The sequence below is a fragment of the Loxodonta africana genome, chromosome 12, assembly GCF_030014295.1.
Source record: "Loxodonta africana isolate mLoxAfr1 chromosome 12, mLoxAfr1.hap2, whole genome shotgun sequence".
In the NCBI taxonomy this organism is placed as follows: domain Eukaryota; kingdom Metazoa; phylum Chordata; class Mammalia; order Proboscidea; family Elephantidae; genus Loxodonta; species Loxodonta africana.
The window spans coordinates 93,138,412-93,166,325 of record NC_087353.1 but is presented as its reverse complement, the minus strand read 5'-3'; the positions used below and the strand labels follow the sequence as shown (position 1 = coordinate 93,166,325).

The window sequence follows — 27,914 nt, the reverse complement described above, 5'->3', positions numbered from 1 at the left end:
GGGATGGCCAGTCAGATGGGCAGCCTGGAATGTGGGCACCACCCCTCCTGCTTTCATCTCCCCTAAAACCCACAGGGCATTGGGGCACAGGGCAGGGGCAAGAGCCCATGGTCCCCACCTTCTGCACACCTGACTTCTTCCACAGCACGGTGAGACACCCCAGACTCACAGAAATAATGGTGGGGAGGGTGGGAGGAATACAACACGCAGCCTAGTTGTCATCGCCCCTTTGTCTGCCCACCTGTTAGGATATAATTATATATATACATATATATGTATGTATGTTGGGTTTTTTTTTTTTTTTTTTTAGCACTTTCTCATATGCCAAGCACAAGATCCAAAAACCAACCAGTTACCATTGTGCGGACTTTGACTCATGTTGACACCATGTGTGTCAGAGTAGAACTGTGTTCCATAGGGTTTTCAATGGCTGATTTTTCAGACATAGATCGCCAGGCCTTTCTTCTTCAGTGCCTCTGGGTGGACTTGAATCTCCAACCTTTCCGTTAGCAGCTGAGTACATTAACTGTTTGCACCATGCAAGGACTCCAGGCAGGTGTGGATTAACCAGTAAGCACGGTATGTACTAGCTTGCATTGAGCAAGGTATACACTGGCTTAATTGCATTTACTTGCTAATCTGTGGTGAGCAAAGGTTTCATTCACATGGGTTTCATCACATTTTTGATGTGGTGAGGGACAGATGAAATTGTGCAGTGCAGATTGGCGGGGCAGCACAACTGGGCCCATGAGTACCTTGTTTATTGGGTAATCCGGCCTTGAGTCCAGGCACAAGATACTAAATGCTTTAGATGCATTACCTCATGTAACTATTACTTGTGTCTCTATTTTATGGATGAAAAAATGAGTAGGCAGGGAACGTGACATGCCCACGCGGCAGAGCCTCCTAATCACCACCCCCGTTGTACGCGGAGGGCTGGTGGTGAGAGTGGGGATCCTGCCACCACATCCTCCCACCAGGCACGGCCAACGACATCTACGATGCATTCAATAAGTATTTGCAGAGTGAACAAGACTGCAGGAAAATCCTGGCATCACTCCAGCCCAGGTGAGCCTTGCCTCCATGATGAGGGAAAGCAGGGCTGGGGAGTTGGGTTCCTGCCTCCTCTTTCAGATGAAAGTGACAGAAACCAGCTCCAGCTGCTAAGCAAAGGAGAATGGCTGAGAGCCCAGGGGCTCCATGCTTAGGCAGACTCCCTCCCTGCGGGCTCCCCACCCCCAGCCCCAGGGTCCTAAGACTGTTGTCCACAGACACAGTCTGCTCCTGTGTGGGTCTCTACACCAAGCACAGTCAGCTGGTGGGTGGAAGGTGCAGGTGGGTCAGGCACTCCAGGAAGCACCTGGACTGAAGGGAAATTAACAGGCTGTTATTAGGATGCAGTCCCTGCATGGCGCAAACAGTGAATGTACTTGGCTGCTAACTGAAAAGTTGGAGGTTCCTTTCCACCCAGAGGTGCCTCAGAAGAAAGGTCTGGCAATCTACTTCTAAAAAATAAGCCAGTGAAAACCCTATGGAGCACAGTTCTACTCTTGACACACACGAGGTTGCCACGAGTCAGAACTGACAGCAACTGGTCTTTGAGGCAGTGGTGGTTCAGCAGTAGGATTCTCGCCCTCTGGGCGGGAGTCTCGGTTCAATTCCCAGCCAGTGCACTTCATGCACAGTCGCCGCCCCTCTGTCGTTGGAGGCTTGTGTGTTGCTACGACACTGAACAGGTTTCAGCGGAGCTTCCAGACTAAGATGGACTAGGCAGAAAGGCCTGGCAATCTACTTCTGTAGAATCCTCCGTTGAAAACCTTATGGAGCACAGTTCTACTCTGACACGCATGGGGTCATCGTGAGTCAGAACTGACTTCTCGGCAACCAGTGGTTATTAGAATGGGGGGGCGGGGCCAGCCCCCACTGTCCGCCATGACGGGACAAGCCAGGTGCTATCTGGCCCTCCGTGTCTCCTCTTTAGTGGACCGAGACAGACAGCTGTTGCTTCAAGCAGCCGCTACTCACGGGGTCTCAACTCTGTACCAGCCGTAGGTAGGAAGGGGGCTACAGGAGAGAACAGCGCACACCTCTCCCTGCCCCTGCAGGGCTGACAGTTGAGGTGGGAGGGGGCCCAAGTCACCCAGGTGGTCAGAGAGAACCTGGCTGGGGCCTGTCTGCCTGCCTCCTGGCCCCCTCTGGCTGGACCAGCACCAGTCTCCCAGGAACACTGCCCCACTGTGTTCTTCTTCCTGGCCAGGGAGGAATGGTCTTGGGAGGTCAGGAGACCTCTGATGCCTTCCTCATCCCCTGCGTGGCCCATCCACTGGCTGCTGCTGGCCGACATGAGGGTCTCTCTGCCTACCTCCCCAGGGTCCTGTCTGGGGTCAGGAAGCTGAAGGAGCCGGCCAGAGGGAGCAACGGAGGAGCCGCAGCACTCAAGACACAGACGTGGCTCCTTCTCCAGGTGCTCGTGGCTTGCCTGCACCCAGGAGAGGGGAGGGAGCTAGCTAGCGGCCCCCTATGCCCACAGCCAGTCAGCAGCCCTGGGGATGGCGTCCACCCTCTGCCCAGGCCCAGCTGTGAAGGTGGCCCTGGCACTATGCCCACTGCCCCCACAGCTGGGTAAGCACTCCAAGTGCAGCTGTACTGGGAGGACCCTGCCCATAGCCCTCTGCCTGAAAGCTGCCATTATTGCTTCAGAGCTAGACTGAAGATTTTTCTGCTCAAGGCACCCTTCTTCTCTTTGGAAACCTTTACAAGGTGGGCTTCTTGGGGCCAAGGATTGCTCTCAGCAGCCAGCCCAGCCCCCCTTCGGCCTTGCCATGCCTCCTTCTGAAGAAATGTCCCCACGCACTCAGCAGCGCCCCCACAGATGACTGAGGGATTTGTCACCATCTGCCCCTTCAAAAATGGCCTTTATAAATGATTATGCAACGATGTATGTCAATTGTAGAAAATTTGAGGAATTTTGAAAAGTAAAAGAAGACTGCTACTGATTGAGTTGTGTCCTAACCCCAGTACCTGTGAACATGCCCTTGTTTGGAAATAGGGTCTTTGAAGATGTTATCAGTTAACGTTAAGGCATGTGGAACAGGGTGGGCCCTGATCCAATCTAAGTGGTGTCTTTAGAAAAGAGGAGAAGGGATGCAGAGGGAAGACGGCCACATGACCATGGAGGCAGAGATGGGAGTGATGCAGCCACAAGCCAAGGAAGACCTGGGCCACCAGAAACTGGAAGAGGGAAGGAAGAATCAGAGGGGGCACTTACCCCCGGGCACAAGCCTAAGGGGGCACCAGGCGAGGCACAGAATCGAGACAGGGGCAGAAGGCTGGACAGCCTCAAGGCCGGAATAATCGGCCTGTTGATCTGGGACTCTACTGTGGGGGTGACGTTACAAGATAACCCACACATGCAGCCCATGACGCACAAAGATTTACATCTCTCTCTCTCAAGTTGTTTTTCAGGACCTCACTGTGGGGGTGGCGTCCTGCATCTCTCTCTCAAGTTCTTTTTCAGGACTTTTTTTTTTTTATTACCATAGGCGGTGGTGTTACAAGATAACCCACATCCTGGACTCTGACACATGAAGTTCTACGCATCTTTCCTACAAGCTGTTTTCCGAAGTTGAACAGAATCAGCTGATCCCTGGGGCATGCACAGTGAGAATGGGTATGACCTTACAGTCTTGTCAAGTGGCCACCGAGACTGTGCAGTGCTGATGTGACATCGTCCAAACTGACTCCACCTTGGTTTCCAGATGCCTACACACCTAATTTCTTTAATCCCGCCATTTCCCAGAAAGCCCCACCTTCCCACCCCCAAAATCAATGAATAAAACATGCGATCCTTCCCTCCTAAAACCCTTTATAAACTCCAGGAAGATCTCTATTTGGGGAGAGACTGGAGGCTAGTGTAGGTGGAAGCCCCTCTCGTCTCTCCCTTGGGAGCCTCCGCTTTCTTTCTGCCACTTTGTTCGTGTGGAACCGCTGAGCCTCTCCTCGTCATCCTTGGTCAGTAGAACGCAAGAACCTAGGCAGGACTTGGTCCCAAGCTGTTAAGCCTTGCCCTGCAACAGAATGACACACCAAGGAGCCATAAATATGAGAGGCACCTCACTGAGGCAGCCAGACAAGAGGGAGTTGATGCTATCAAAGTCTATTCATCTTGAAATGGGGTTGGAAGTGCAATTTAGAGATTGTCCCTGGGCACTTGCATTGGAGGGGGTCCAATTTAGTGATTGCCCCTGGGTGCTCTTTACCCTCCCTGCATGCCTGGGAAAGATCTTCCCCTATAGCCCTTCGAGGGAGCGTGGTCCTGCCAACACCTCAAATTCAGACTCCCAGCTTCCAGAACTGTGAGGCAATCAATTTCTCTTCCCCTAAGGCACCCACTTTGTGGTATTTTCTTTTGTTACAGCAGCACAAGGAAACGAAGACATCACATAACCCAGCCATCAAGAGGTCACCTTGAGACAGATAGGGTTAACAGAAACTTGGGCCAGGGACCCAAAAGGGTATGGCACCTCCTGATCTTGCTGAGAATTGCACCTGCACATTAGCCAACATTGTTTCATCTATACTTCCTGTACCCAGAACCCCAGCCCCTATCCCTGTTCTGCAAAACTAACTGCTCAAGCGATAACATGGTTCTCTTAAGTTGTTTTTCTAGAGTCCACAGGTGCCAGGCATGCCCAGTCTGAACCACAGTGACTGCTATACGACCTTCCTGAGGTGGCAGTAATGAGTAACACCACCATGATAGTCATGTCAAGTGACTCCATCTTGGACTCCGGATGTGTGGCACAGCCTATTTGGTTAACCACTCCCATGCCTGGAAACCCCCCACCCCTCCTTGGAAAATCACTGAATATTCATTGCTTTACTGTCCCCACCAAACCCATACAAGCCCTCGCCTTGCTTCCCTTTTCGAGTCGGTCTTTTGGAGGGGCGTGAGCCCCCACTAACACCTTTTACTTGTCACAAGTAAAATAAGCCTGTTAGAGCTGAACCCAAAATTGATTCATCTGTGTATTCTTACAAGAGAAAGACAAGGACCCATTGAGTCCAGAGGGCCTCCGTGCCCTGGGTAGTAACAAACTCTCTTAACTCCTTGTCAAACATCCTCTCTGACATTTTTTCTCTATATTTAAATATGTATCACACATTCCGTTCCCTCAGCTGCGTTGTCACTTAACACCTTTCTGTGTCCATAGCATTCTCACCTTGATGACGTATGCTGAGATTTGTTTCCTGAATGAATCACCTGCTTTTGGACATCTCCTTTTTATTTAGTTTCATTTATATATATATATATTCACAATTGTATTATTATATATCTATATCTAAGGCAGAGACCTGGTTGTGTAGTGGTGAAGAGTTTGGCTGCTAACCAAAAGGTGGGCAGTTAGAATCCACCAGCTGCTCCTCGGAAGCGCTATAGAGCAGTTCTACTCTGTCCTATAGGGTCACTAGGAGTCCGGATCTACTCATGGCAACGGATTTTTGTTTGTTTTTTTTTTCATATCTAAGGCACCCTGGTGATGCCATGGTTAAACACTTGGCTGCTAACCAAAAGGCTGGCAGTTTGAACCCACCCAGCAGCACTGCGGGAGAAAAACCTGGTCATCTGCTCCCATGAAGATTACATCCTAGAAAACCCTATGGGGCAGTTCTACTCTGTCACGTGGGATTGCTATGACTCGATGGCACCTAACAATGTCTATATCTATATCCAGTACGGTTTCATCACTGTGATAAGCAAGCTTGTTTCCATAAATCTTTGCACAGGTATCTGATTTTTCTCCCCTTGGAGTACATTCCTAAAAGCAGATTCTGGCTCAAAATGGTGCACTTGAAACACGTATCCCTGTAAGACTTCTCTGTTTTGTTTCTGTTGGTGACAGACAACTCAGAACCTGAGAAAAGCTCCACGTTCTACCCTAAAACCGCTTATTACAGAGACGTGGGAATTTCTGCCTCCCCACCACCCGTTCCTGCGGCAGCTGGGAGCAGTTGGAGTAGCAATTACACATCAAGTCAGGGCGACAGTACCTCCTCCAGCTGCACTTGTAGCACATGGAATTGGAAATCCAGACCAGCAAGGCCTGTGGTGCTGCAGGCCTGGGCCCTCCTGGACACCCCTGTTCATCTGGAATGTTCCTCACCCTGAGACAGGTGGTGCTTAGTGCCAGGGGTCTCCAGAACACAGAGGCAGCGGTCAGTTCTCACCCATCCCTGGGTCCCTGCCTGCCCCATCCCCTCTACCGGCCCGCAGGATACATTTGTCTCAATACCAACTGGTCTGGGGATCTATCTGTTGAAGCCATCTCATTAGAGCCACTTCCATGTGGGCTCCTGTCTTTTCAGTAGGTCTCTGGGTGGCCCAAACAGTTTATGCTTGGCTACTAATCTAAAGGTTGGCGGTTCAAGTCCACCCAGTGGCGCCACAGAAGAAAGGCCTGGCAATCTGCTTCCATAAAGATGACAGCCAAGAAAACTCTCTGGAGCACAGTTCTTCAGTACCACATGGGGTTGCCATGAGTTGGAACTGAGTCTGTCACAACAGGTTCAGGTTTTGGTCCTTTCAGCCAGATGGACAGAAAGGGTGCTACCTTACCCTCGTCCTTCTTCTAGCTCCTCTGAGTGAAAAAGGCACAGGCCTGGGCAGGCCAGGGCTTGAAAGAGCTGTGGCCCTTGGAAATGGCTTCGCCTCCTGTGCCTCAGTTGCCCTGTAGTGGGTTGAATTGGAGCTTCCCAAATTCATGTTCACCCAGAACCTGAAATGTGACCTCATTTGGAAAAAAGGTCTTTGCAGAAGTGACAAATAATCTTTAGATGACATCACCCTGGATTAGGGCGTGCCCCAAATCCAATGGCAGGTCCCCGGGTGGTGCGAAGGGTTTGCTTTCGGCGGCTAATCAAAAGGTTCGCAGTTCGAACCCACCCAGAGGCACCATGCAAGAAAGGCCTAGCTATCTGCTTCCATAAAGATTACAACCAAAAAACCCTATGGACCTCAGTTCTACGCTGTAACACGAGGTCTCCATGAGTCGAAATCAACTTGACGGCAACTGGTTTGGTCGCTGCGGCTTTAAATCCAATGACAAGTGTTCTCATAAGAGACAGAAAAGGAGAAGACACAGACAGGGACGACAGCCATGTGAGGGCAGAGGCAGAGACTGGGGTGACGCAGCCCCAACTCAAGGAACGCCTGCAGCCACCTGAAGCTGGAAGAGACCAGGTAGGATCACCCCCTGGGGCCTTCTGAGAGAGCACGGCCCTGCAGACACCTTAATTTCAGACTGGTCCAAGCAGAGAAAGGAGCCCTGGTGGCCCAGTGGTTAAAACATTTGGCTGCTAACCGAAAGGTCGGTGGTTTGAACCCACCAGCTGCTCCACAGAAGAAAGTTGTGGCAGTCTGCTTCTGTAAAGATGACAGCCTGGGAAGCTGTATGGGGCAGTTCTGTTCTGTCCTATAGAGTCTCTATGAGTTGAAATCGATTCAACAACAATGGGTTTCCAAGCACAGGCATCCACAACCTTTTAATGGGGTCAACTAGGAGCGGGGGCAGGGCTAGGAGAGGATGAGGCTTGCGGTGAGGGCAGGTGCCATTCGGGTGGGGGAGAAGGAGGTTCCACCAGGCCCGGGGGGTGGGCGGGGATGCAGGGAGAAGGACTTCAGCACACCCCAGACTTGTGCTATGCTCTAATGAGGCAGGGATGAGGAGGCCTCCACCAAGACAGGGAGGCACCCTGCCCCTGCCTCAGTTCCCCCAGGCCTCCTTGTCCTGCCCCTGGAGCTCGTCTTGCTATAGGAATGCAAAGCCTTGCAAATGGCCCCTCACCTCCCTAAAATGCCTTGGGCAGCCACTTGCAAAGTGGCGGTTGATAGAGGGCCCACCTGTGCCAGCCCATGTAGGAAGCCAAGGGTCCTTCTGGGCTGAGGGGGAGCAGAAGCACTTGGCGCTAGAGGAGGGACTTGTGGGCTTGTTCTGCACACCCTAGGCCTGAGGAGCACCCTCCTATGGGTGCCCTACAGGCCTGTGAGGGGCCTGGGGGTGCCTGGCGAGGGCCCAGCCCTGAGCTGGGAGTGCAGCCTTTCAGCGGCGGGATTAGTATTCCCTCGGGGTCCGACTCTGAAAGCCCTTGTTTACTCAGAGCACAGCCAGGGTGGCTGGTGTGCCGGTGGAGCGGTGGGGGGGGGGGGGTGGTTCTCAGTATAAAGTTACCCCCCAAAACACACACTGAGGCTGGGCACTTCTCGGGGTGGAAGCCAAACCCCTCCTGGCGGCAGCACAGGTCCCTCCCCAATCCCCACACTTTTGGTCTGCCTGGATTACTCAGGCTGAGCAGACCTGCTGGACACCCACTGCCCCAGAAGCAGGGAGGGAAGCCAGCATTACAATTTCCTGTCATACTACTCAGTGCCTACCCAGGACCTCTTAGGAAGGTCTGCGGAACATTTGTGGGGAGAAAAATTACTAAAATTTTATTTAAAAACTAATAAAAGCTGCTCTGGCTCTGGCCCTCCCCACCCCCAGCCTCTTCTCTCTGCTTCCGTTTCTGTCTCTCTGTGTCTTTATCTCTCCTGATTGTATCTTGCTCCTTCTGTGTGTGTGTGTGTGTCTCTCTCTCTCTTGCTGACTCTCTTTCCCTGTCTATCTCCTGGGTGTCTTTTTGTCTGGGTCTCTCACATTGTCTGTCTCACTTTCTGTGTCTGTACTTCTCTTTGTCTCTCTCTCTGTCTTTCTATGTCTCTGTCTCTCCCTCCATCAGGCTATCTCCTGGGTCTCTCCCCTCTGTCTCTCGATCTGTGCCTCTGTCTCTCTGTCTGCCTATCCATCTCCTGGGCATCTCTTTGTCTGTCACTGTCTCCCCCTCTCAGCATCTGTTTTCTGTGCCATCAGGGTCCACAGTGAGTCCACAGGTGCTTCTCAAACAGAAAAAGGAAAATGGGGTGAGGAGGGGCACATGGGGGAGATTTTTCTGGAGCTCTGGAACAAATGAGCCACCGCCCCGACCCCGAAAGTTGCCTGAGCTGGCTCCCACACCCTTGGTAACATCTGTCTCTGCTAGGGTCAGCCTTGATGTCCTAGGGTCAGAAAGATGTCCCTTTCTGACCTGGACTTGTCCCCTGTAGTCTCCAGGTACCACGACCCCTGCCCTTGGACAAGGTCTAGCCAGAAACAACAACGACGGTAGCTACAGTAATAGTATCCCCATCGTGAGCACCCCAGCATGATGCAGGTGGCAGGCAGTCCAGGACAGCACAGGGCAGACAGGCGTTTTTCAGGACCCTGGCAGCAGCGACCCCGGAGACAGACCATTTCCCCGCTCAGCTCTGTTTCCCAACTGCAAAGTGGGGGTGACCCCAGCAGCTCCTGATGGCTATGTGAACGACCAGAAGGCCTCCATGGGCAGAACTCCCACATACCACTCTGGGTCCCTGTGAGACCTCGGACCGTGGCAGGCCTGCCTGCAGTGGGCATGGGGTCTCCAAGGTTCAGTGTTTGATGATTAGGCAGGACGCCCACCCAGGAAGTGCCCCCACTGGGGTTTGTGATGTCCCTACCCCCTGAGTGGACCACTCGTACTTTCCCCATCCTAAATCGGGGTGAAGTCTGCAGCCTCAGGCCTCCGCCCTCATTGCTTGTCTTTCTCTCCAGCCTCAGGGTCTTCGAATGTGCTGTGCCTCAGCCCCTAGCACCTTCTTCCTCCCCTCGGCCCAGGAAACTCCCAGCCAACATTTAGGCTTCAGGTCCTAGCTACCCAGAGACCTCCTGACCCAGCCTCTAGGAACACTTGTAATTACCTGCTCAGTGGTCGTCTGTGGCCAGAACCACTAGCTGGGGGGCGGGGGCAGGGCCCCTTCTGTCTGGTTCCCTTCGGCGCCTAGTGCTGCGCCCTGCAAAGAGGAAGTGCTAACCGAGGGTCATTTGCTGCCTCTCACCACAGTGGCCTCCAGGGGTTCTTCTCTTTGCACATACCCAGGTGTCTCTGCCCAGGTATCACACTTGGAACATGCCCAGGCAACACATCTGTCTCCATTCATACACATGTGCACGTGCACACACACACGCACACATGCATGTGCACAGACACACAATAAACGCACATGCATACTCACACAGACACACTCACCCACATGTGACATGCACCTACACGATGCACTGAAACACAACACACACAGGCACGACATTCACCCCCACACAAAATGCACATGCACACTCATGCATGCTTGCACACATACACCCATATCTGGTGTGCACACACACAACACACACACCCACACACAACATGCACAATTACATATACCCGCAGACTCACCCGAATCACAACACACAGCCGGGCCCTCGTGCCCACCGTGCACCTCGCTTGCGCGTGCGTGCGTGCGCACACATGTGCCACCCTGCACAGCCGCACAGCCAGGCACACTCACTGGCACCGGCCTCGCCCTGTTGGTCCAGCGGCATTGGAGCCGATTCCAAGAGCTGCTGTTTGCCGCCTCTGCCTGCTACTGTTTGCCAAGCTGTTTCCATGGATACATATCTCGGCTCTGACGGGAACAAATGAGAGTGGGGAGGACGGTCTCCACAGAGAAACCAGACAGAGGTCGCTGTGCACTGGGCAGGCATGGAGGCATGGGGAGGGGGTTCCCACAGGTTGGAGCAGCTCTTGACAACCCTTCTGTGAGAGCCGCTATGTGTGCTGCACTGGACCAGCTCACAGCCGTGTCCTGAGGCTGCACTATTGTCCCCAATGCCCCACCGCAGGCCTTCCCCCAGGCAGGTGAGTGCCACTGAGCACAAGGGCCAAACACCCACCTTCTCTGAAGTGGGGTCCACAGGGCAAGGACACTGGGTCCCCCCCTAGGGTACAGCAATTACAAAGTGACCCAGCTCTCCACCCCTCCCTGCGTCATCCACACCCTCTGCCTTGTGACTTTGCAACTCAGAACAAGGGGGGAGGAGTCCCACTAACACCTTGAGATACTATTTAAACCTTGAACTAAAACTATTCTTTGAGGTCACATTTTAGCTAAATAACAGATTGGCATACAAAATAAAGGGTATTACCCATGAGTAAGGTGATCCTGTAAAAAGCCAGCTATCTGAGAGCAAAAGGTCAACAGTTATTCTAAAGCAAAGATGAGAAGATAAGAGGGCAGGAAACTAGAACACTGGATACAGAACAAGAAGAATGCTAATGCTACTGAGCTATTTGTGTAGAAATTGTCAAATGGGAACCTAATCACAGTGTAAACTTTCACCAAAAACACAATAAAATATTATTTAAATAAGAGGTGAGAAGCCCCTGGTGGCACAGTGGTTAAGCACTCTACTACCAGCTGAAAGGTTGGTGGTTTGAACCTATCAGCGGCTCCGCAGTGAAAAGACCTAGCTGTCTGCTCTCGTAAAGATTACTGTTCTAGGAAACCCTATGGGAAAGTTCTACTCTGTCATATAGGGTTGCTATGAGTTGGAATCGACTCAACGGCAAACGACAACACTAGCCAAAAGGTGGGTGGTTCGAGTCCACCCAAAGGTACCTCAGAAGACAGGCCTAGAGGTCTGCTTTCGAAAGGTCACAGCCTTGAAAACCCTATGGCGCAGTTCTACTCTGCACACATGGGGTCGCCATGAGTTGATATTGACTCAATGGCAATTAACAACATGACAACCAAGAGGTGATATCTATTTCTCAAAGCTTGAATCAGCGGTGGTGTCGTGACTGGCTTTGGCCAGTAAAAGATGACAGAAGTTACAATTATTCTGGTTGTGAGCTTAGGCCCCAAGGGACATCCGTGCTTCTGCCTCCTCTCTTACCCTCCAGCTAGAACCGTAAGGATAGGCTCGGCAGGAAGGGAGAGACATATGGGGCCTATGTCGTCCTGGCTGATGCCATCCAGACTCGCCAGTCCACCAGCTGACCACAGGTGTATGAGTGAGCGACCAAGATTAGCCCAGGACTGTCCAGCTGACCCTTTACAAATAATAAAATGTTATAGTCCCAAGTCAATGTTTTGGGGTCACTTGTTATGCAGCAATAGCTAACTGATACACCCTCTTTCCCAGGCCCTGGCTGGCAACCACCCAACCTCATGCAGTCAGCACATGCTGAAGGTTCCCAAAGTCCCCCAGGCTTCTGAGAACCAGGCCAGAGTGAGGGCTGGGGCTTGTCTGGCTTCTGCAGTTGCCAGAGCCATGGCCCAGACTGAGGGAGCTGGGAGCAGAGCGTGTGGGAGGGCCTTCCCTTCAAAGTCCACGGCAAAACCACAAAAACCAAACCCATCACCATTGAGTTGATTCCAACTCATGGTGACCCCATGTGCTACGGAGTAGAACTGCCCCACAGGGTTTTCTTGGCTATAATCTTTACAGAAGCAGGTTGCCAGGTCTTTCCTTCATGGTGCCACTGGGTGGGTTCGAACCACCAATTTTAGGTGAGTAGTCAAGTGCAAACCGTTTGCAATGCACTTATACAAGCATTGAGCTCCAATCTATCATATTTTGTGTTTTTTTTTTCCTTTCTTTTTTTGATCCAATGTATATGATGTTTCAAGGAGCCCTGGTGGCACAGTGGTTAAGCGCTTGACTACTAACTGAATGGTTGGTGGTTTGAACCCACTCAGGGATTCTGTGGGCAAAAGACCTAGCGATCTGCTCCCATAATGCTTCCAGCCTTGGAAACCCTATGGGGCAGGTCTACTCTGCCCTACAGGGTCGCTAGGAGTCAGCATTGGCTCAGCAACGGCTTTGGTTTTTTTAAATATGTTTATTTCCCCTTTTTAGTTTTAGGATTTTTTTAATCACTCAGTTTTTTTCTCTACTGGTTTGCAAGTTATGTTGTTCTTGTCAAACTGGCCCTGACTCGTGGTGACCTTATGTGCAGTAGAACGAAACATTGCCAGTCCTAAGCCATCTTCACGAATGTTGGTTTGTTTTAGTCCACTGTTGTGGCTACCGTGTCAATTCATTTCACAGTGGGCTTCCCTTGTTTTCGCTGACCCTCTACTTTATCAAACGTGATATCCTTTTCTAAGTGATTAGTCTTTCCTGGTGATGTGTCTAAAGAAAGCAAGAAGAAGTTATACTCAAAGCCCCCAGAAGGAATCGACACGGCCGAGACCCTGAATTCAGACTCCCAGCCTCCGGAGCTGAGAGAAAATGAATTTCCATTCATATAATTGGTTGTGGTCTCTTGTTATGGCATCCCTGGGCATAAGACAGGCCTCTCAAGCAATGTTTGTTGAGTGACTGAAGGACTGAACTAGGTAAATTGGTGGGGGGTAGTAGCTACTGAGGCAGGGGCACTGTCTGCCCTCAGCAGCCCCACCAGCGGCAGCTCCCATTCCATACAAAGCCAAGCTTGCCCCAGGATCCTCTCCCCAGTGGGGGCTCCTTCCTTCGGTTCTCCACCCCGGGTGCACCTGTCCATGTGCACCTCGCCATTCTGGAGGGCCCAGGGCGACTCTGCACCATAGCCAGGTCTGCATACAGGCCATGTGACAGCACCTCCAAAGGCAGGTGGAGCCCCAGTTCTGGCAGGGGAGTGTGGACCAGGGCAGCCGCTGAGCCCTGCCGCGCCTCACACGTGGACCTGCCCATACTCTGCTGGCCTGGGGAGGCCAACCCATAGGTACAGGGACTGCAGGGCCAGGGACCAGGGCAGAACCTCCATCTGACAAGGCTCTTGCTGAAGTTCAGGTGAGGCTGTCCCCCTTGATTCAGTGTGATGGGACCCTCGCACACTATTTCACTCCTCTTTCCCTCCAGCATAGCATGATGGGACCCTATAAGACGGAAGCAAGCTCAACTCCTCACGAGAATAGAGAGGCAGGAAATGACACTGCCAGGCCCCGTGCTATGCTGAGAGCTTTAGGACACCCAGGTGTTTCCTCCCGGAAGGCAGAGAGTGTGATGCCCATTTTACAAAGGAAGCAGTCACACAGTCAGACAAGGCTCGAGCTGGGCTTGGTGTGCCCATTTGCTCTACTGTGGGGCCGCCTGAACTCCTAGCCCCTACATCCGAACTCCTACCATCCTACTCCTGCTCAGGCGACAAGTTATGGGTGTTGTGGCTGCTGTTAGCTGCTGTGGAGTCGGCCCCCGACTCATGGTGACCCCACAACAAAACGAATGCTGTCCAGTCCTAAGCTATCCCCATGATCGGTTGTGGATTAAATCGTTGTGATCCATAGGGTTTTCGTGGGCTGATTTTTGGAAAGAAGATTGCCAGCCTTTTTTTCTTAGTCTGTCTTAGTCTGCAAGCTCCACAGAAACTTGTTCAGCATCATAACAACACACAACCCTCTAGTGGCAGACGGGTGGTGGCTACGCATGAGGCGTACTGGCCGGGAACTGAACCAGATTCTCCTGTGTGGAAGGCAAGAATTCTACCAGAGCCACCACTGCCTCACTACAAGTTATGGGGGGTACTGGTGAATTTACAGACTGGGGAGCTGGATTTTGGCTGGGGCTGAAACGGGGGGCATTTATTGCTGGGAGGGGCCAGAGGTGTAAGTTCATAGGCTCTCCAGCCTGTGCTGCCCAGAGGGTCCCCGCTCCAGGATACGGAGGGAATAGGCAGGGCACCTCGGAGTCCACATGGAGGCACTGCTACAGGCCCCCTGAATGTCGCAGTGAGATCCCCCCGCTCCAGACATGTCTCCAAAAGCAGCAGTGTCACAGAGAGGCCCCAGGAGAGCCTCCCTTGGGCCGGGGGCCTACCTGAGTTTCACTCATCTTAGGACAAGGTACTGCCAAATGCCACTCATTTCGGTAGAAAATAAGCCATTTCTGAAATGCAGGGTTTCCTCTTGCTGCTCCGCCCACCACTCCTGGCTTCCCCTGTGCAGCTAGGCCAGGCTGAAGGCCAGGCTCCAGTCCTCCGGGGCTGGCACGGCCCCCAGTCACATGGCAAGAGCAGGGCCGGCAGCGTCAGTAGCAGTCGGCCTCATGTCCCCCCAGGGCACCGACCGCGGCCAGCATGTCCTGCAGGAGGGACCGTGGGCTCTGCTCCACGTGGTCGCTGCTCTCAGCCAGCGTGGCCTGCAGCCCCTCCAGGTCCAAAGCCCGCAGGATGGCCACCACGACCTCAGGCACCAGCTCACCCAGCGGCTGGCCCTGTTCACCTGCCTGCCATGCCCGCAGGGCAGCCTCCACAGTGACGGCTTCAGGGTTGCATTCAGCCCCCTGCAGCCCACCACCAGGGGCAGTCCTGGCTCTCAGTAGGAGCAGCAGGTCGCAGGACTTCTGGGCCACAGGCCGATCACAGTCAAACAAGGCACGGAAGGCAAACTCAAGGAGCTGCACCCGGCCTAGAGTCCGCAGCACCTCAGCCGGTGAGGTGGGCGGGGTAGCCGCAGGCAGGGCCACCGCATAGGGGCAGTCAGGTGGCCCCAGTGTCTGGGCCAGGAAAACCCGGGCCAGCTCAAGGCCCTGGACTCGAACCTCCCAGTCCAGATCCCGGCTCACCACCTGGAACACACGGGCCATGAACTGCTCCAGGTCCTCAGCCATCGCAGGGTGGCCATCCTGCAGCCACTGTGTGAAGACCTGCATCACTGCCCTCCGAGGGAAGCCCTCGGAGTCCAAGGAGAGGATATGCAGGAGCTCCTGGGGTAGACTCTTCTAGAAAACAGAGAGGGCGTAAGGGCAGTCAGAGGGCTTGACCTGAGTGGGGCCTGGCAGGAAGAACCCGCCCAGTTGCTGAGGTCAGGTTAAATGCTGATGCTGACCCCGCCACACCATGTGGCTTTGAGCAAGCTGCTCTTTGAGCCTCCAGCTGCTCAACAGTCAAATAGGTATAACGACACAGAACTGGCAGGAGGCTGGGAGACTAAGCCAGAGAACGCACGCAACACGCCCAGCAGAGTGCCTGGCTATTATGGATTGAATTGTGTCCCCCAAAATTCATATGGCAAATCCTCACCCCTATACTTGTGGATGTAATCCAATTAGGGAGTAGGGTTTTCTGTGTGAGGTTAATGAGCTCATACCAGCGTAGGGTGTCTCAAGCCACTCACTTTTGAGATACAAAAGGAGAAGATAAGACACACAAGCAAGCATAAATAGGGAAAAGACAGATGCCATATGGAGGAACTAGGAACTAGGAAGAGAAGCTGAAAGAGACAAAGATTTTCCCCCAGAGCAGAAAGAGAGACTTCCCCTAGAGCCAGTGTCCTGAATTTGGACTTCTAGCCTCCTGAACTGTGAAAAGATGAATTTCTGATTGTGGTATTTGTGTTATAGCAGCACTGGGAAACTAAGACATTGGCTCACCAAATGGTCAGGCCTGTGGGCACCACCAAAGGCAACAGGCTACATTCAGTGTGCTAGCCTGCATGGCAAACAACGACAGCCCTGCCCAGGGTGGGCTGGATGCCGGGACCCTCAGCCCCTACCTGCTTGGCTCCTGGGTGCTCGGGGCCACTGGGAGTGGCATGCAGACCCTGGCTGGCCAGCTGCCCCATGGCTGTCACTGCGCTTGCGCGGACGTAGGCCTCGGGGTCCTGGAGAAGCTGCTGAGTAAGCTCAGGCACGTCCGAGGCCAGGAGGGCTTCTCTGAAGTCGGGCTGCCCTGCGATGGGAGCAGCCACAGGATAGCTGAGACCCCGAGGAAGAGACCGCCCCCACCAGCCTCCACCCGCAGCACCCCAGGACCCCTCTGCCCAGGGAGAGCGCTCACCTCCCCAGTGTGTGGTCAGGTGAGTCAGGAACTCAAGAGCCGAGTCCCTTACCTCCCAGCAAGGGTTGCACAAACGTTTCTGCATCACGGGGAACAGCTCTGTGGACATCCCCAGGGCCAGAGGGCAGTCAGAATGGCCTCCCCTCACCTACCCCGCCGCTGGGTGTCTCCCCTTACCCACTGTCCCAGCAATGGCCAGGACTCTGCCTGCCAGCCCACCCCTGCTGTCTCCACCCCCCGGGGAGGTAGGGTACCTCTGAGGAATGGCTGGGTGTGGGGGTCAGGGTTGTTGGAGCCACAGGCTTTGGACATGCTTAGGAGCCACCGGAGAGTGGCCTGGAAGGCCTTCTTCAGAACCTGGAATGGACGGAGGGAGCTGTAGGGACCCAGGGGACCTGCCCTGACTGCCTCCCAGTCTGCCTTCACCTGGTCCCTGCCTCTGCCCTCAACTAACTAAGATGGGGGAGGGGTGTAGGGAGACGTGAACACTGGACTTCATTCTCATAAGACAGAAAATTTCTAGAAAAACTAGCATACCAGACTATGGGAGAGAAACGAAGGGGAGGCAGCCCTTGTTATGTCCCACTACCATGGGGCAATAGATTTCTGCACCAAGACATCGCAGTTCATTCAAACCACGCCTTTCTTAAAACCCAGAGAACCCCACCCCCGTCTTTGGTCCAAGTTTCTCCACTGTCTGGCTTGTGGCAATAAGTTTGAACCCACCTAGGGCCCAGAAGGAGCTGTGGGGTTGTGAGAACGGGAATGTTTACAGGAAAATGCTTATAATAAGCTGGACCCCAAGCATGGGGCCATACTTATGGGGCTCCACTCATTTCCCTTGTGAAGAATTCCCTGTAAGAAGCTTGAGACTCTTCCCATTGAATAGACTTGGGCCCCTTGCTGGACATCAACTGGCCATAGATGTATGGATTTATTTCTGGACTTCTGATTCTATTCCAGTGGTGTATATGTCTACCCTTATATCAGTATTAGATTGTTTTGATTATTGTGGCTTTATACATGGTGTGTTTTAAAATCCGGACGTGTGAGACCTCCTGCTTTGTTCTCCTTGTTCAAGACTGCTTTAGCTATTTGGGCCCCCAGTTCCTGGGTGCTGCGAATGATTAACATGCTTGGTTGCTAACCTTAAGGTTGGCAGTTCAAGTCCACCCAGAGATACCTCAGAAGAAAAGCTTGGTGATCTACTTCTGAGAGGTCACAGGCATTGAAAGCCAAACAGAACATAGTTACCCTCTGACACACATGGGGGCGCCATGGGTTGCAGCTGACTTGAAGGCAACTGGTTTTGCAATTCTCTATGAATTGAAGGGTTGGCTCTACTATTTCCACAAAGAAGGCTGTTGGGATTTCGATGGGATTACACTGAACCTGTTGATTGCTCTGGGTAGTGTTGACACTCTTTCCTGCTTATCACAGCCCAACACCTCCCCGGCACTCAACCAAGCCCTAACCAGCTGCAGCCCCTTGCTGTCCTCGGCCTCTGGCCCCTCCCCTGCTCCCACCTCTGCCCTTTTACCGTAGGGCTGGACTCAGGGCTCCTCAGGTACTCCAGGAGGATGGCAAACACCTGCGTCACAGACTCTTGGGGGCCTGGGACAGATGCAAGTGGATGAACACCCCAGCACCCCCATCCCAGGAACTTCCAGGTCCCAGCAGGGAAGGTGCAAGCCTGAGCCTCAGGAAAGCAAGGAACCCATGGGTCAGCTGAGTCCCACCCTGAGAGGACATGCAAAGGAACACTGGAGGGGTGAGGAGTGTGGCTCATCACGGAAGAAGAAACCTCACATGCACCTGTCCCCTGAGACAGCATCCCCAGGAAGTCGAGGGCCGCTCGTTGGACACGGATGCAGCTAGCCAGGATCCCGCAGAGGCGTCCTCCCACGCTGGAGATGGGCACTGCAGAGCCGCTGCAGAAGCGCAGCGTCATCATGGTGGCCTCAAGGAGGAGCACCTGCGGCCAGGGCCGCGGACTATGGGGCTAGGGAGAGAGAAGGCTCAGCAGAGGACTCACAGGGGCTGCAGGGTTGACTCGCCCACACCCGGCCAGGCCATACCCACCAGTGCCTGCAGCTCCCCAAGGTGGGCCAGGCTCTGGCACAAGAGGGCCGCACAGGACGACGTGGAGGCCAGGAGGGCATCAGCCATCGTGGGGTTGCTCCCAGTCCCATCTGGCAAGCCTGGAGGATAAACACAGAACCAGCTGGGCTGCTTTAAGGGCAGCTCCCATGTGTCTGCCTGAGGCGTCGTTGTCCTGCTCACTGACCCTACCCCCACAAAGGCTCTGAGGGGACTGGCTCAGGGCAGCACAGCGAATGGAGCCCATGCTGGGTCAGAACTTGTATGCAGAGCCTTGGGAGAGAAAAGGGGCTCCATTCACAGCTCCACTGCACTGGAAAGGAATCCACATTTCTGGAGGCTTCTATAAGCAGCAGGTCCGTGGTCTCCCAGGCAGCCTACCCCTGCATGGTCAAGAGGCACCTCCTTGTGGACAATATGATTCTTTGACTTCCAGGCAAACCTGATTCCTCTCCTTAATTCCTCAGCGAGAATAAAGAATTCGGGTGTTATGGATTGAAACATGTCCCCCAAAACATGTGTGGTAAATCCTGACCCCTGTACCTGTGGATTGCTGGAGAAAGACCAGGCAAAATGCTCCCATAAAGATTACAGCCTAGAAAACCTTATGGGGCAGTTCTACTCTGTCACATGGGGTTGCTGTAAATTGGAATCAACTCGACAGCCCCCAACAACAACGTACTTGTGGATTAGGAGCCCTGGTGGCACAACAATTAAGTGCGTAGCTGCTAACCAAAAGGCCTACAGTTCGAACCCACCCAGCGGCTCTGCAGGAGAAAGTCTTGGCAGTCTGAGACCATACAGATCACAGCCTAGGAGACTCTATGGGGCAGTTTTCCTCTGTCACATGCGGTCACTACAAGATGGAATCGACTCAGTGGCACCCAACAACAAGAAGAAGCCAAGAACCCATGGGGCTACGGAAGTAAGATCGGTCACCAGCAGAGACCAATTTTCATGGCCCAGGAGCCAGGATGGACGTCAAAAGGAGAAAGCTAGGCTCTGTGCTCTTTTAAGCCTGGGACCCCCACTCCTCAGCCCAGGTTCCTGGGACCACCTCTGCCAAGACCTGGGGATAGGACTCAGTGACATCCCTCCCACTGGCCACTGTGATCCCCACGGGGATGATGCTGCCCCACTGACCCCCGAGGGGGACAGGAAGACATGACCCATGGGGTGGCCCCTGGGACGCCCCTGCCGTCTTTACCATCTGTCAGGAGCCTGGGCAGAACTGAAGCAGAAGGCACAGGTGGGGCACGCAGCCGCCACCATTCTTCCTGTCCTCCACCCCCTGAGGATGTGCACACTGAGGCACCCCAGCTTCCATCGCCCCACAGCCCTGCCTGCCCGCTCCAAGCAGCTCACCTGAAGATCCAGGGACCTGGGCAGCAGCTTCCAGGACACACGCCAGCGGCTGAAGGAGGACATCAAAGGCCTGGGTCTTCAGAGCTTGGGGACTGGGGACAAGGGGTACACGATGAACTCCTGCTCCCGACGCCAGGCAGGCTGACTGCACCTCATGTCCCCAGTGAGTCTGGGAGACCAGTGGGGCTGGGGTGTGGACATCCCTTGGGAGAGAGCTGTCCTGCAGGCACAGCAGCCACAGTGCAGAGGACAGGCCTGAGCAAGCTGGGCCTGATGTGATGCTGGCATCCTCAGGGGCTGTCACTGAGGGACCTCAAGGTCACCAAAGCAGGCAGTGTCTGCTCCATGGCGATGGGGAGCCTCTGGGAACTCCTTCCCAGGGTGTCTCACCTCCGGTCCGGGTGAGAGGGGCTCTCTTAGGTTCTGTAAAGTGGTCTTGCCCCCTGGGTGGACATGGGTGGGCTGGGGCCATTAGGGCCAAAGTGACCTCTGAGGGCCTCTCCTGAGACACCCAAAGCCAAGCCATCTGGGGGTTAGGCCCTGAGGCGATGTCCACCCTGTCCTGGGCCCACACATGTGCACCCTCACCCTTCTCACTCTGTTGACCCTACGCGCCCTTCAAGAGCCATCCTAACTCCCCCCAACTGTGACCTCTTCCCCTCCTGGCTTCCGTGTCCCTGCATCCACCCTGTATTTGCAAACCAGGGTCCCTGAAGCTTGGGGCCTGAGAGGAGTCAGAGGGTGGCTAAGTGAGTGGGGCCTAGCCCTGTCCTCATCCCCACTCTCAGCTGAGCCGCTCTGCTCAGCTGCTTTCTGTCTGGTGGATCCTACAGCTTTACTCTGAAAAATTATTCCACGGCTAAAGAATGTTTCAGGATCCCTGGTGACGCAATGGTTAAGCGCTTGGCTGGTAACGAAAAGGTTAATGGTTCGAACCCACCCAGTAGCTCTGCAGGAGGAAGACCTGGAGATCTGTTCCTGTAAAGTTTTTAGCCCAGGAAACCATATGGGGCAGGTCTACTCCGTAACACATTGGGTCGCCATGAGTCGAAAGTGACTCAGCGGCATGAAACTACAAAAGAATGGATTCGATGCTGCCAGTCTATGGCAACCTCTGCGGTGAAGTGCACACAGCCTTGTCAGCGCCTTGGACCGCCTCTTCATCTCAGTAGCCCCAGCAGACAGGGCCCCCTTTGGCCTTCTCCGCCTGCCCCACCCAAGGCCCCACCCCAGCAGCCACTGGCGCAAACACCAAATAACACACTCTAATCCATACCAGACGTGCAGTTTCAGGATCCCCAGAGCCAGGGGCCCTGCCTGCGTGGGGCTCAGACAGCTCAGAGTCTGGGCCAACGTCACCCACAGGTCACAGTCAGAAGAACCAAAAGTAGGAGACCTGCAGAGAAAAATCCCAAAAGACACAATGCCCTCCTCGTCTCCTCCCCAGGAAAATAAAACCAGGTGCTGTCAAGTGGACTCTGGCTCCCGGCAACCCTATATGTGTCAGGGTAGAGCTGTGCTCCACAGGGTTTGGAATGGCTGCTTTTTAGAAGTAGATCACCAGCCCTTTCTTCCAAGAGGCCTCTGGGTGGACTCAAGCTACCAGCCTATTGGTTAGCAGCTGCGTACATTGTTTGTACTCTTCTCCAGAGCCCTGGTGGCCTCTAGCCAAGGAGAGACTTTCAAATAGACCCTGGGTATGCCTACGTAAACCAGTGCTCTTGGTCGGGGGGTGGGGGGGCAGGAGGAGGGAGCCTCCCAAGTCCTGGCTTCCAATGACATGCAGCCCCAGGTGTAATACCTGCTCTAAGACTTTCTGAGGAAAGCAATCCCCCCACTCCACCCACTCTATGGATCCCCACTCCTGGGCCTGCTCCCACCACTGTGTCCTGGGGACTAACCTTGCCATGCTGAGGAAAAGGTCAGCAAGCGAGTGAGCCGTGGGGACAGTGTCCTTCTCCAGGAGACAGGTCACTAGAGGGCTCAGCCGCATCCAAAGGGCTTCTGTCCAGGAGTGGTGGCAACGCCCAAACGTGGTGGTCAGGACCTTCAGTGCCTGTGTGATTTGTGGCGTGGCTCCGGAGCGCAGGGACTCCTCAAGGTAGCCCACGATGCTCTGGGCACACGAGGGCCAGTCACCATCTGAGGAGCCAAGCTGTGGGGTGGCTCTACCTTGTATGGATAAACTCAGGACTTGCACCAGGAGCTGGCTGGCAGCAGAGGCCACAAAAAGGCTGGAATCCTCTTGCAGGGAGAAGATGGTGTCCACGGCACCTAGGGGAGGGGACAACAGGTGGGAGAGAAGAAAAGATTAAACTGGAGTCAAGGCCACACCTGCCACTACCACAGCCTCGAGGAAGGCTTATTGTTAGCAGCCATAAAGTTGGCCCTGACTCATGGCGACCCCATGCACAACGGAACGAAACACTGCCAGGTCCTGTGCCAGCCCCATGATCGGTTTCAGATCAGACTGTTGTGATCCATGGGGTTTTCACTGGTTAATTTTCAGAAGTAGATTGCCGGGCCTGTCTTCTTAGTCAATCTTAGTCTGGAAGCTCCATCGAAACCTGTTCAGCATCCAAGAACACACAAGTCCCCATTGAGAGAGGAGTAGCGGCTGCACATGAGGTGCAATGGCTGGGAATTGAACACAGTTCTCCTGCATGGAAGGTGAGAATTCTACCCGTGAGCCTCCACTGCCGGGTCACTTGACGTACTAGACCTCAGCCCCCAGGGAAAAAGCCTGAATAATACAGACAGGAGGTGCCCTCAGAGGCCCCAGACCCAGGGTAATGTGACACCTCCCCTTTGCTCAAAAGCAAATCAAGAGAAGCAAAACCCAAGTTCAGGGGCAGTCGGCACCATCTCCTCTCTAGGACTTGATATCCTTGGAAGCTGTTAACTCTTTCCAATACATTTCAGCACCTGACTCCTGACAGCTGATCTATAAGTGGCTCACGAAGCAACTTAGCTCTGGGGGTCTGACCTACGAGCCAAAGGACATTTTCACATCCCTACAGGGGGCTGCGTTTCCTTGTGTGTTCATTAAACAACTCTGTGGCATTAGGGCCACAGCCACCTTTTTTTTTCAGATATCTACATTTTATCATCGACAATTTGAATGAGAGAAAATTGAATAAGCCTTTTTTGCATTAAAAAAGGGAAAAGATACTATATTAGCTGCATACTGTTTATCAGGAGTGTGCACACACACACGTGTGTGTATGTATGTGTGTATATACAGAGTAGAGCTGTCCCATAGGGTTTCCAAGGCTGTAGTCGTTACAGAAACAGACTGCCACATACGTGTGTGTGATATATACACACACACATATACAGAGAGAGAGTCCCTGGGTGGTGCAAATGCTTAACGTACTTGGCTGCTAACAGAAAGATTGGAAGGTGCCTCAGAAGAAAGGCCTGGTAATCTACATTTGAAAACTCCGTCGTTGAAAACCCTACGGAGCACAGGTCTATTCTGACACACACAGGGTAACCATGAATAAGGGTCAACCTGACAGCAACTGTTACTAGATACGTGTATACATGTACGTATGTACATAGATAAAACTCCATGGCCATCGAGTTGATTCCAACTTATAGCAACCCCATGTGACTGAGCAGAACTGCCCCATAGGGTTTCCAAGGCTGTAATCTTTATGGAAACAAGATCACCAGATCTTTTCTTCCATGGAACAGCTGATGGATTCAAACCACTGACCTTTCAATTAGCAGCTGAGCACTTAATCACTGTGCCACTAGGGCTCTATATATATGGCTCCATATGGAATAAATAGGTCACTAAAAAAAAAAAAAAAATTTTTTTTTTATTAAGATGAGCCACTACTGGTCTTACGCACTATATTAGAAGACTTACATGTATTCTATCATCTAATCTTTGCAACTCCCCTGTGAGGGAGGTATTAGTACCCCAGATTTTACTGCCAAATAGACTCAGAAAGGTTAAGTAATTCGTCCAAGATCACAAAGCACAGCCATGTTTTGCAGATGAGGAAACCAAGAGCCAGCAAGGTGAAATGACTACCCTGGGGTCCTAGAGCCAGTGGGAGGCCCAACGTGCCACAGACTAGAAATGGGACTGAAGGTAGAATTTGGCGGGGTAGGGGCCATGCAGCCTCACTCACCACAGTCGACCAGGAACTGCTCAGCACTGGGGTGCTTTGCCAAGGAGCAGAGGCCTTGGATCCAGCCGCTGCGCACAGAGGGGACATTCCAGGCCGGCAGGCCAAGGGGACCCGCCTCACCAAAGAGCCCAAGCAGTAATTCTCCCTGCTGGAGGCAAAGAAAGATGAGGCAACATGAATATTTTCCCAGGGACACAGGACCAATCACAGGTACTTATTTATTATTTATTTTATATAATCCTTGTTATATGCTGTTGGATTCAGTTTCTAGTATTTTGTTAAGGATACCTGCAACAATATCCATAAGGGATATTGATCTGTAGTTTTTTCTTGACTTTGGAATCAAGGTAATGCTGGACTCATAGAATGAGTTCAGAAGGGATCTCACCTCTTTTTTTTTTTTTTTCAGAAGAGCTTGAGAAGGTTTGGTGTTAATTCTTCTTTAAATGTTTAGAAAAATTGACAAGTCCACTTCTGGACTTTCCTTTGTTGAGAGGTTTTTGATTACTGATTCAATTTTGTCACTTAATACAGGTCTGCTTAGAGTTTCTATTTCTCCTTGAGTCAGTTTAGGTAATTTGTGTGTTTCTAGGAATGTGTCCTTTTCATCTAGATTATCTAGTTTGATGGCATACAGTTGTTCATGATACAGAGGTTTTTTTTTCAGAGTTAGAGGAAGCTCTTTCGGGGGCACTTTCATATAAGCTGCTGATAGAGATAAAAGAGCCCCTGGGCACCTGTCTTTCTATGGGGTGGCAGATGCTTCCCCAGGGATTAGCAAAAGGGAGCCACAGCACCACTAACTCTGCCTTCTAGAGGATGGAGCTTCAGGAGAAGAAAACTGAATTCTAAATTAACGCCTATCAATCTTGTTACAGTTCATTTTAGAAATCCTCTCCCTAGAACCACTACCACATGTTTCACCTTCAAAGGTATACCTTTGATCATGACATTCTTCATTCAAAACCCCCAACGGTTCTCTGTAGCCTATTGAAGAGTCTGAACGCCTGAGCTTGGCGTTACCGGTGTGCCAGGGGCCTCCCAGCCTCCTTTTCCAGGTGTTCCCCACTTCTATTTTTTTTTTTTTTTTTAATACACCCAGTGTTTTGCTGAGGAGTGTTGGTGGCACAATGGTTAAGGGCTCAACTGCTAACCGGAAGGTTGGTGGTTCAAACCCACCTAGGGGCTCCACAGGAGAAAGACCTGGTGATCTGCTCCCACAAAGATTACAGCCTAGAAAATCCTACAGGGCAGTTCTACTCAGTCACATGGAGTTGCTAGGAGTCAGAATCGACTCAGCAGCACCCAACAACAGTGTATTGCTATTCACATGTCAGATCCTGCACCTCCCACCCCCAAGATAGTCAGCCATACCCTTCACCTGGCACTCTTACCTCCCTTCCTCCCTGTTCAAACCCTTTACAACTCAGCTTCTATTCCAATTCTTCCATGGGGCTAACTTCCCCACTTGGCAGAACTGTCAAGACACCAGGGCAAGCCAAGTTTCTAAGACTTAGGGATCATAACAACTACAGATGCCTTACACATCTGCAGGAGTGGATGGTGCCCACCTCTCAGTGGGCCGCCCAGTTGGGAGAAGCCAGGCTCACCTGGAGAAACTGGAAGCAGTTTTCCTGGGCTGCAAATATGCCAGCAAGGCGAAGTGAAAAGGAGAGGATTCTGGAACTCACATCCTGGAATTTCAGGGCCTGGGACAGCAGCTCGACCAGGCAGGGATTCTCTTGTAACAGCAGGAGACTGGATTCTAGAAGAGAGAGGTCACCAGGTACATGGTGCTACATATCTTCCCAGAGGTCCATTCTTCTTCATCAACTCCCAGACTCCCTTCATCTCAAGGTGTTAGTTTTAGCCGTCCAACTGAGAGAAACTATTTGCAACAAAGGCAAGAGGTAAATGATTCATAACTTTAATTCAATAAGGGGAAGGAAAACTAGAAAGCCAACATCTCAACAAATGGGAGCAATGGTGGTTCCATGACAGGATTCTTATCTCCCATGTGGGAAGACTCAAGTTCAATTCCTAGCCAATGCGCCTCTGGGACAGCTACCATCTGTCCATCAGTGGACTTGCTGTTGCTATGGTGCTGAACAGGTTTCAGCAGGGCTTCCAGAATAAGACAGATTAAAAAGAAAGGTATGGCAATCTACTTCCGAAAAGGAGCCAATGAAAACTCTGTGGACCACAACGGTCTGATCCCTTTGTGCATGGCGTTGCCATGAGTAGTTGGGGACCAACTCGACTGTGGCTAACAACAAAAACAAGTAAAGGTCACAGACAAGAAATACGATGGCCAACAAACCTGAGACAATATTCTGTCTCAGTGATTATGAAAAAGAAATGCAAATTAAGACAAAAGACCATTTTTATGTATCAAATGGATACTTTTTTTTTAAACTGATAATATGCCATGCAAGGAAGTACAATGGAATAGGGGTTCTTTGCAGATCCCACCTCCTAAATTTCTACACACGACTACGCTATCATTCAAAAGTACTCACGGGGGGAAGAGACATTCTGAGGCAGAGAATGAGAGAGTTTTCCACTTACAGACCTTTGCTGAGAGAGCTACTAAAGAATATGGTTCAGCAAGAAGGAAAGGGAACAATGTAAAGAAAAAGGAAGCAAGAAACAAATCAATAGGCATGTGGGTAAATCTGAAAAAATCGCTAACTTAAAAAACAAAAAATAAGTAATTTCTAAGGTGTTAAAAAACAAGATAGAATTAAAAATACCAGACAACAATAACATGGAAGACGGTAATACTGGGCTCTGTGATCCTTATGTCCCTGGGTGGCGCAAATGGTTAAACGCTCAGCAGCTAATCAAAAGATTGAAGGTTCAAGTCCATCCAGGGGGGACTTGGAAGAAAGGCCTGGCAATCTAATTCCAAAAAAATCAGCCTTTGCAAATCCTACGGAGCACAGTTCTGCTCTGACTCACATGGGGTTGCCAAGAGTTGAGCTGACTCAACAGCAACCAGTACTGGTGTTGTGACGTGAACGAGGGATGCTTGAACTACGGCTGGAATCAGAAAAATTTCAAGTTCAAGCTTTTCTAATTATTCACTCCTGCTTCAGCGTGACTTGCCCCAGACAGAATCTTCATGAAGTGAAGGAAAGACACCCGACGACAGTTTGTCCCCTTCCACCGTCACAGGGGGAGCTCCGCATCACTTGTCCCATTTTACCCCCATATATCCACAACCCTTTGGAGAAACAGAACCAGCAGCTTCCTCACCCTTACCTGTCTCTGTTACTGTTTTAAACCAGTCCAGGAGTTTCTCTAAACAGGTGTCATCTGTCATCGGCTGCCTTGGATCTGCCAGGACAGCACAGAGAGCTGGAAGGAGCCGGGAGCATTCTGGGTCCATGATGAGGCCGGAGTTCCTGCAAAGGAACTGTGAGGGACAGACCCCACCTACTCTGGTCACAGGCAGCCCTGAGGTCAGCTCGAGTCTGGGACAAGGTCCCAGAAATGTCCATGCAGACAGACAGACAGCTAGAGGACCACAACTCTCAGAACACAGCTCTGAGCTGCAGGATGGATGCAAAGTCTCAATTTGGGTCAAGTATGAGGTGATCGAGGAGCCCTGGT

General features: G+C 52.3%; 2 protein-coding genes across 5 annotated transcripts in view; both read right to left on the bottom strand.

Moving 5' to 3' along the window:
• AMZ1 (archaelysin family metallopeptidase 1) overlaps positions 1-9,894 on the bottom strand; it is a 51,182-nt gene extending 41,288 nt beyond the window's left edge. Inside the window, exon 1 of the mRNA XM_023555925.2 lies at positions 9,812-9,894. The gene's annotated coding sequence lies outside the window, so the exon portion shown is untranslated. The remainder of the gene's footprint in view (positions 1-9,811) is intronic.
• Positions 1-27,914, bottom strand: BRAT1 (BRCA1 associated ATM activator 1). 4 transcript variants are annotated; one of them, XM_064295975.1, is made up of 13 exons: positions 27,564-27,803; positions 25,910-26,064; positions 24,300-24,447; positions 22,056-22,428; positions 21,431-21,550; positions 20,155-20,246; positions 18,772-18,890; positions 18,230-18,691; positions 16,944-17,046; positions 16,690-16,788; positions 16,406-16,581; positions 15,477-15,632; positions 1-4,067 (listed from the first exon to the last, which is right to left on the bottom strand). In XM_064295975.1, the coding sequence occupies exons 1-13, from the start codon at positions 27,688-27,690 to the stop codon at positions 4,056-4,058; spliced, it is 2,142 nt and encodes a 713-aa protein (XP_064152045.1). In that variant the 5' UTR covers positions 27,691-27,803; the 3' UTR covers positions 1-4,055. The 4 variants fall into 4 exon arrangements, with proteins under 4 accessions (XP_064152045.1, XP_064152046.1, XP_064152044.1 ...); XM_064295976.1 differs by having other exon boundaries at positions 15,480-15,632; XM_023555923.2 differs by lacking the exon at positions 1-4,067 and having other exon boundaries at positions 14,936-15,632; positions 18,230-18,303; positions 18,505-18,691; positions 27,564-27,914.

Coding starts and splice junctions, on each gene's coding strand:
- BRAT1 (XM_064295974.1), bottom strand. CDS start 27,690: ATGGACCCAGAATGCTCCCGGCTCCTTCCAGCTCTCTGTGCTGTCCTG. Junction 21,551..22,055: donor CTTTTCCTCAGCATGGCAAG/GTTAGTCCCCAG, acceptor TTTTCTCTGCAG/GTCTCCTACTTTTGGTTCTT. Junction 15,633..16,405: donor AGCACCCAGGAGCCAAGCAG/GTAGGGGCTGAG, acceptor TCTGTTTTCTAG/AAGAGTCTACCCCAGGAGCT.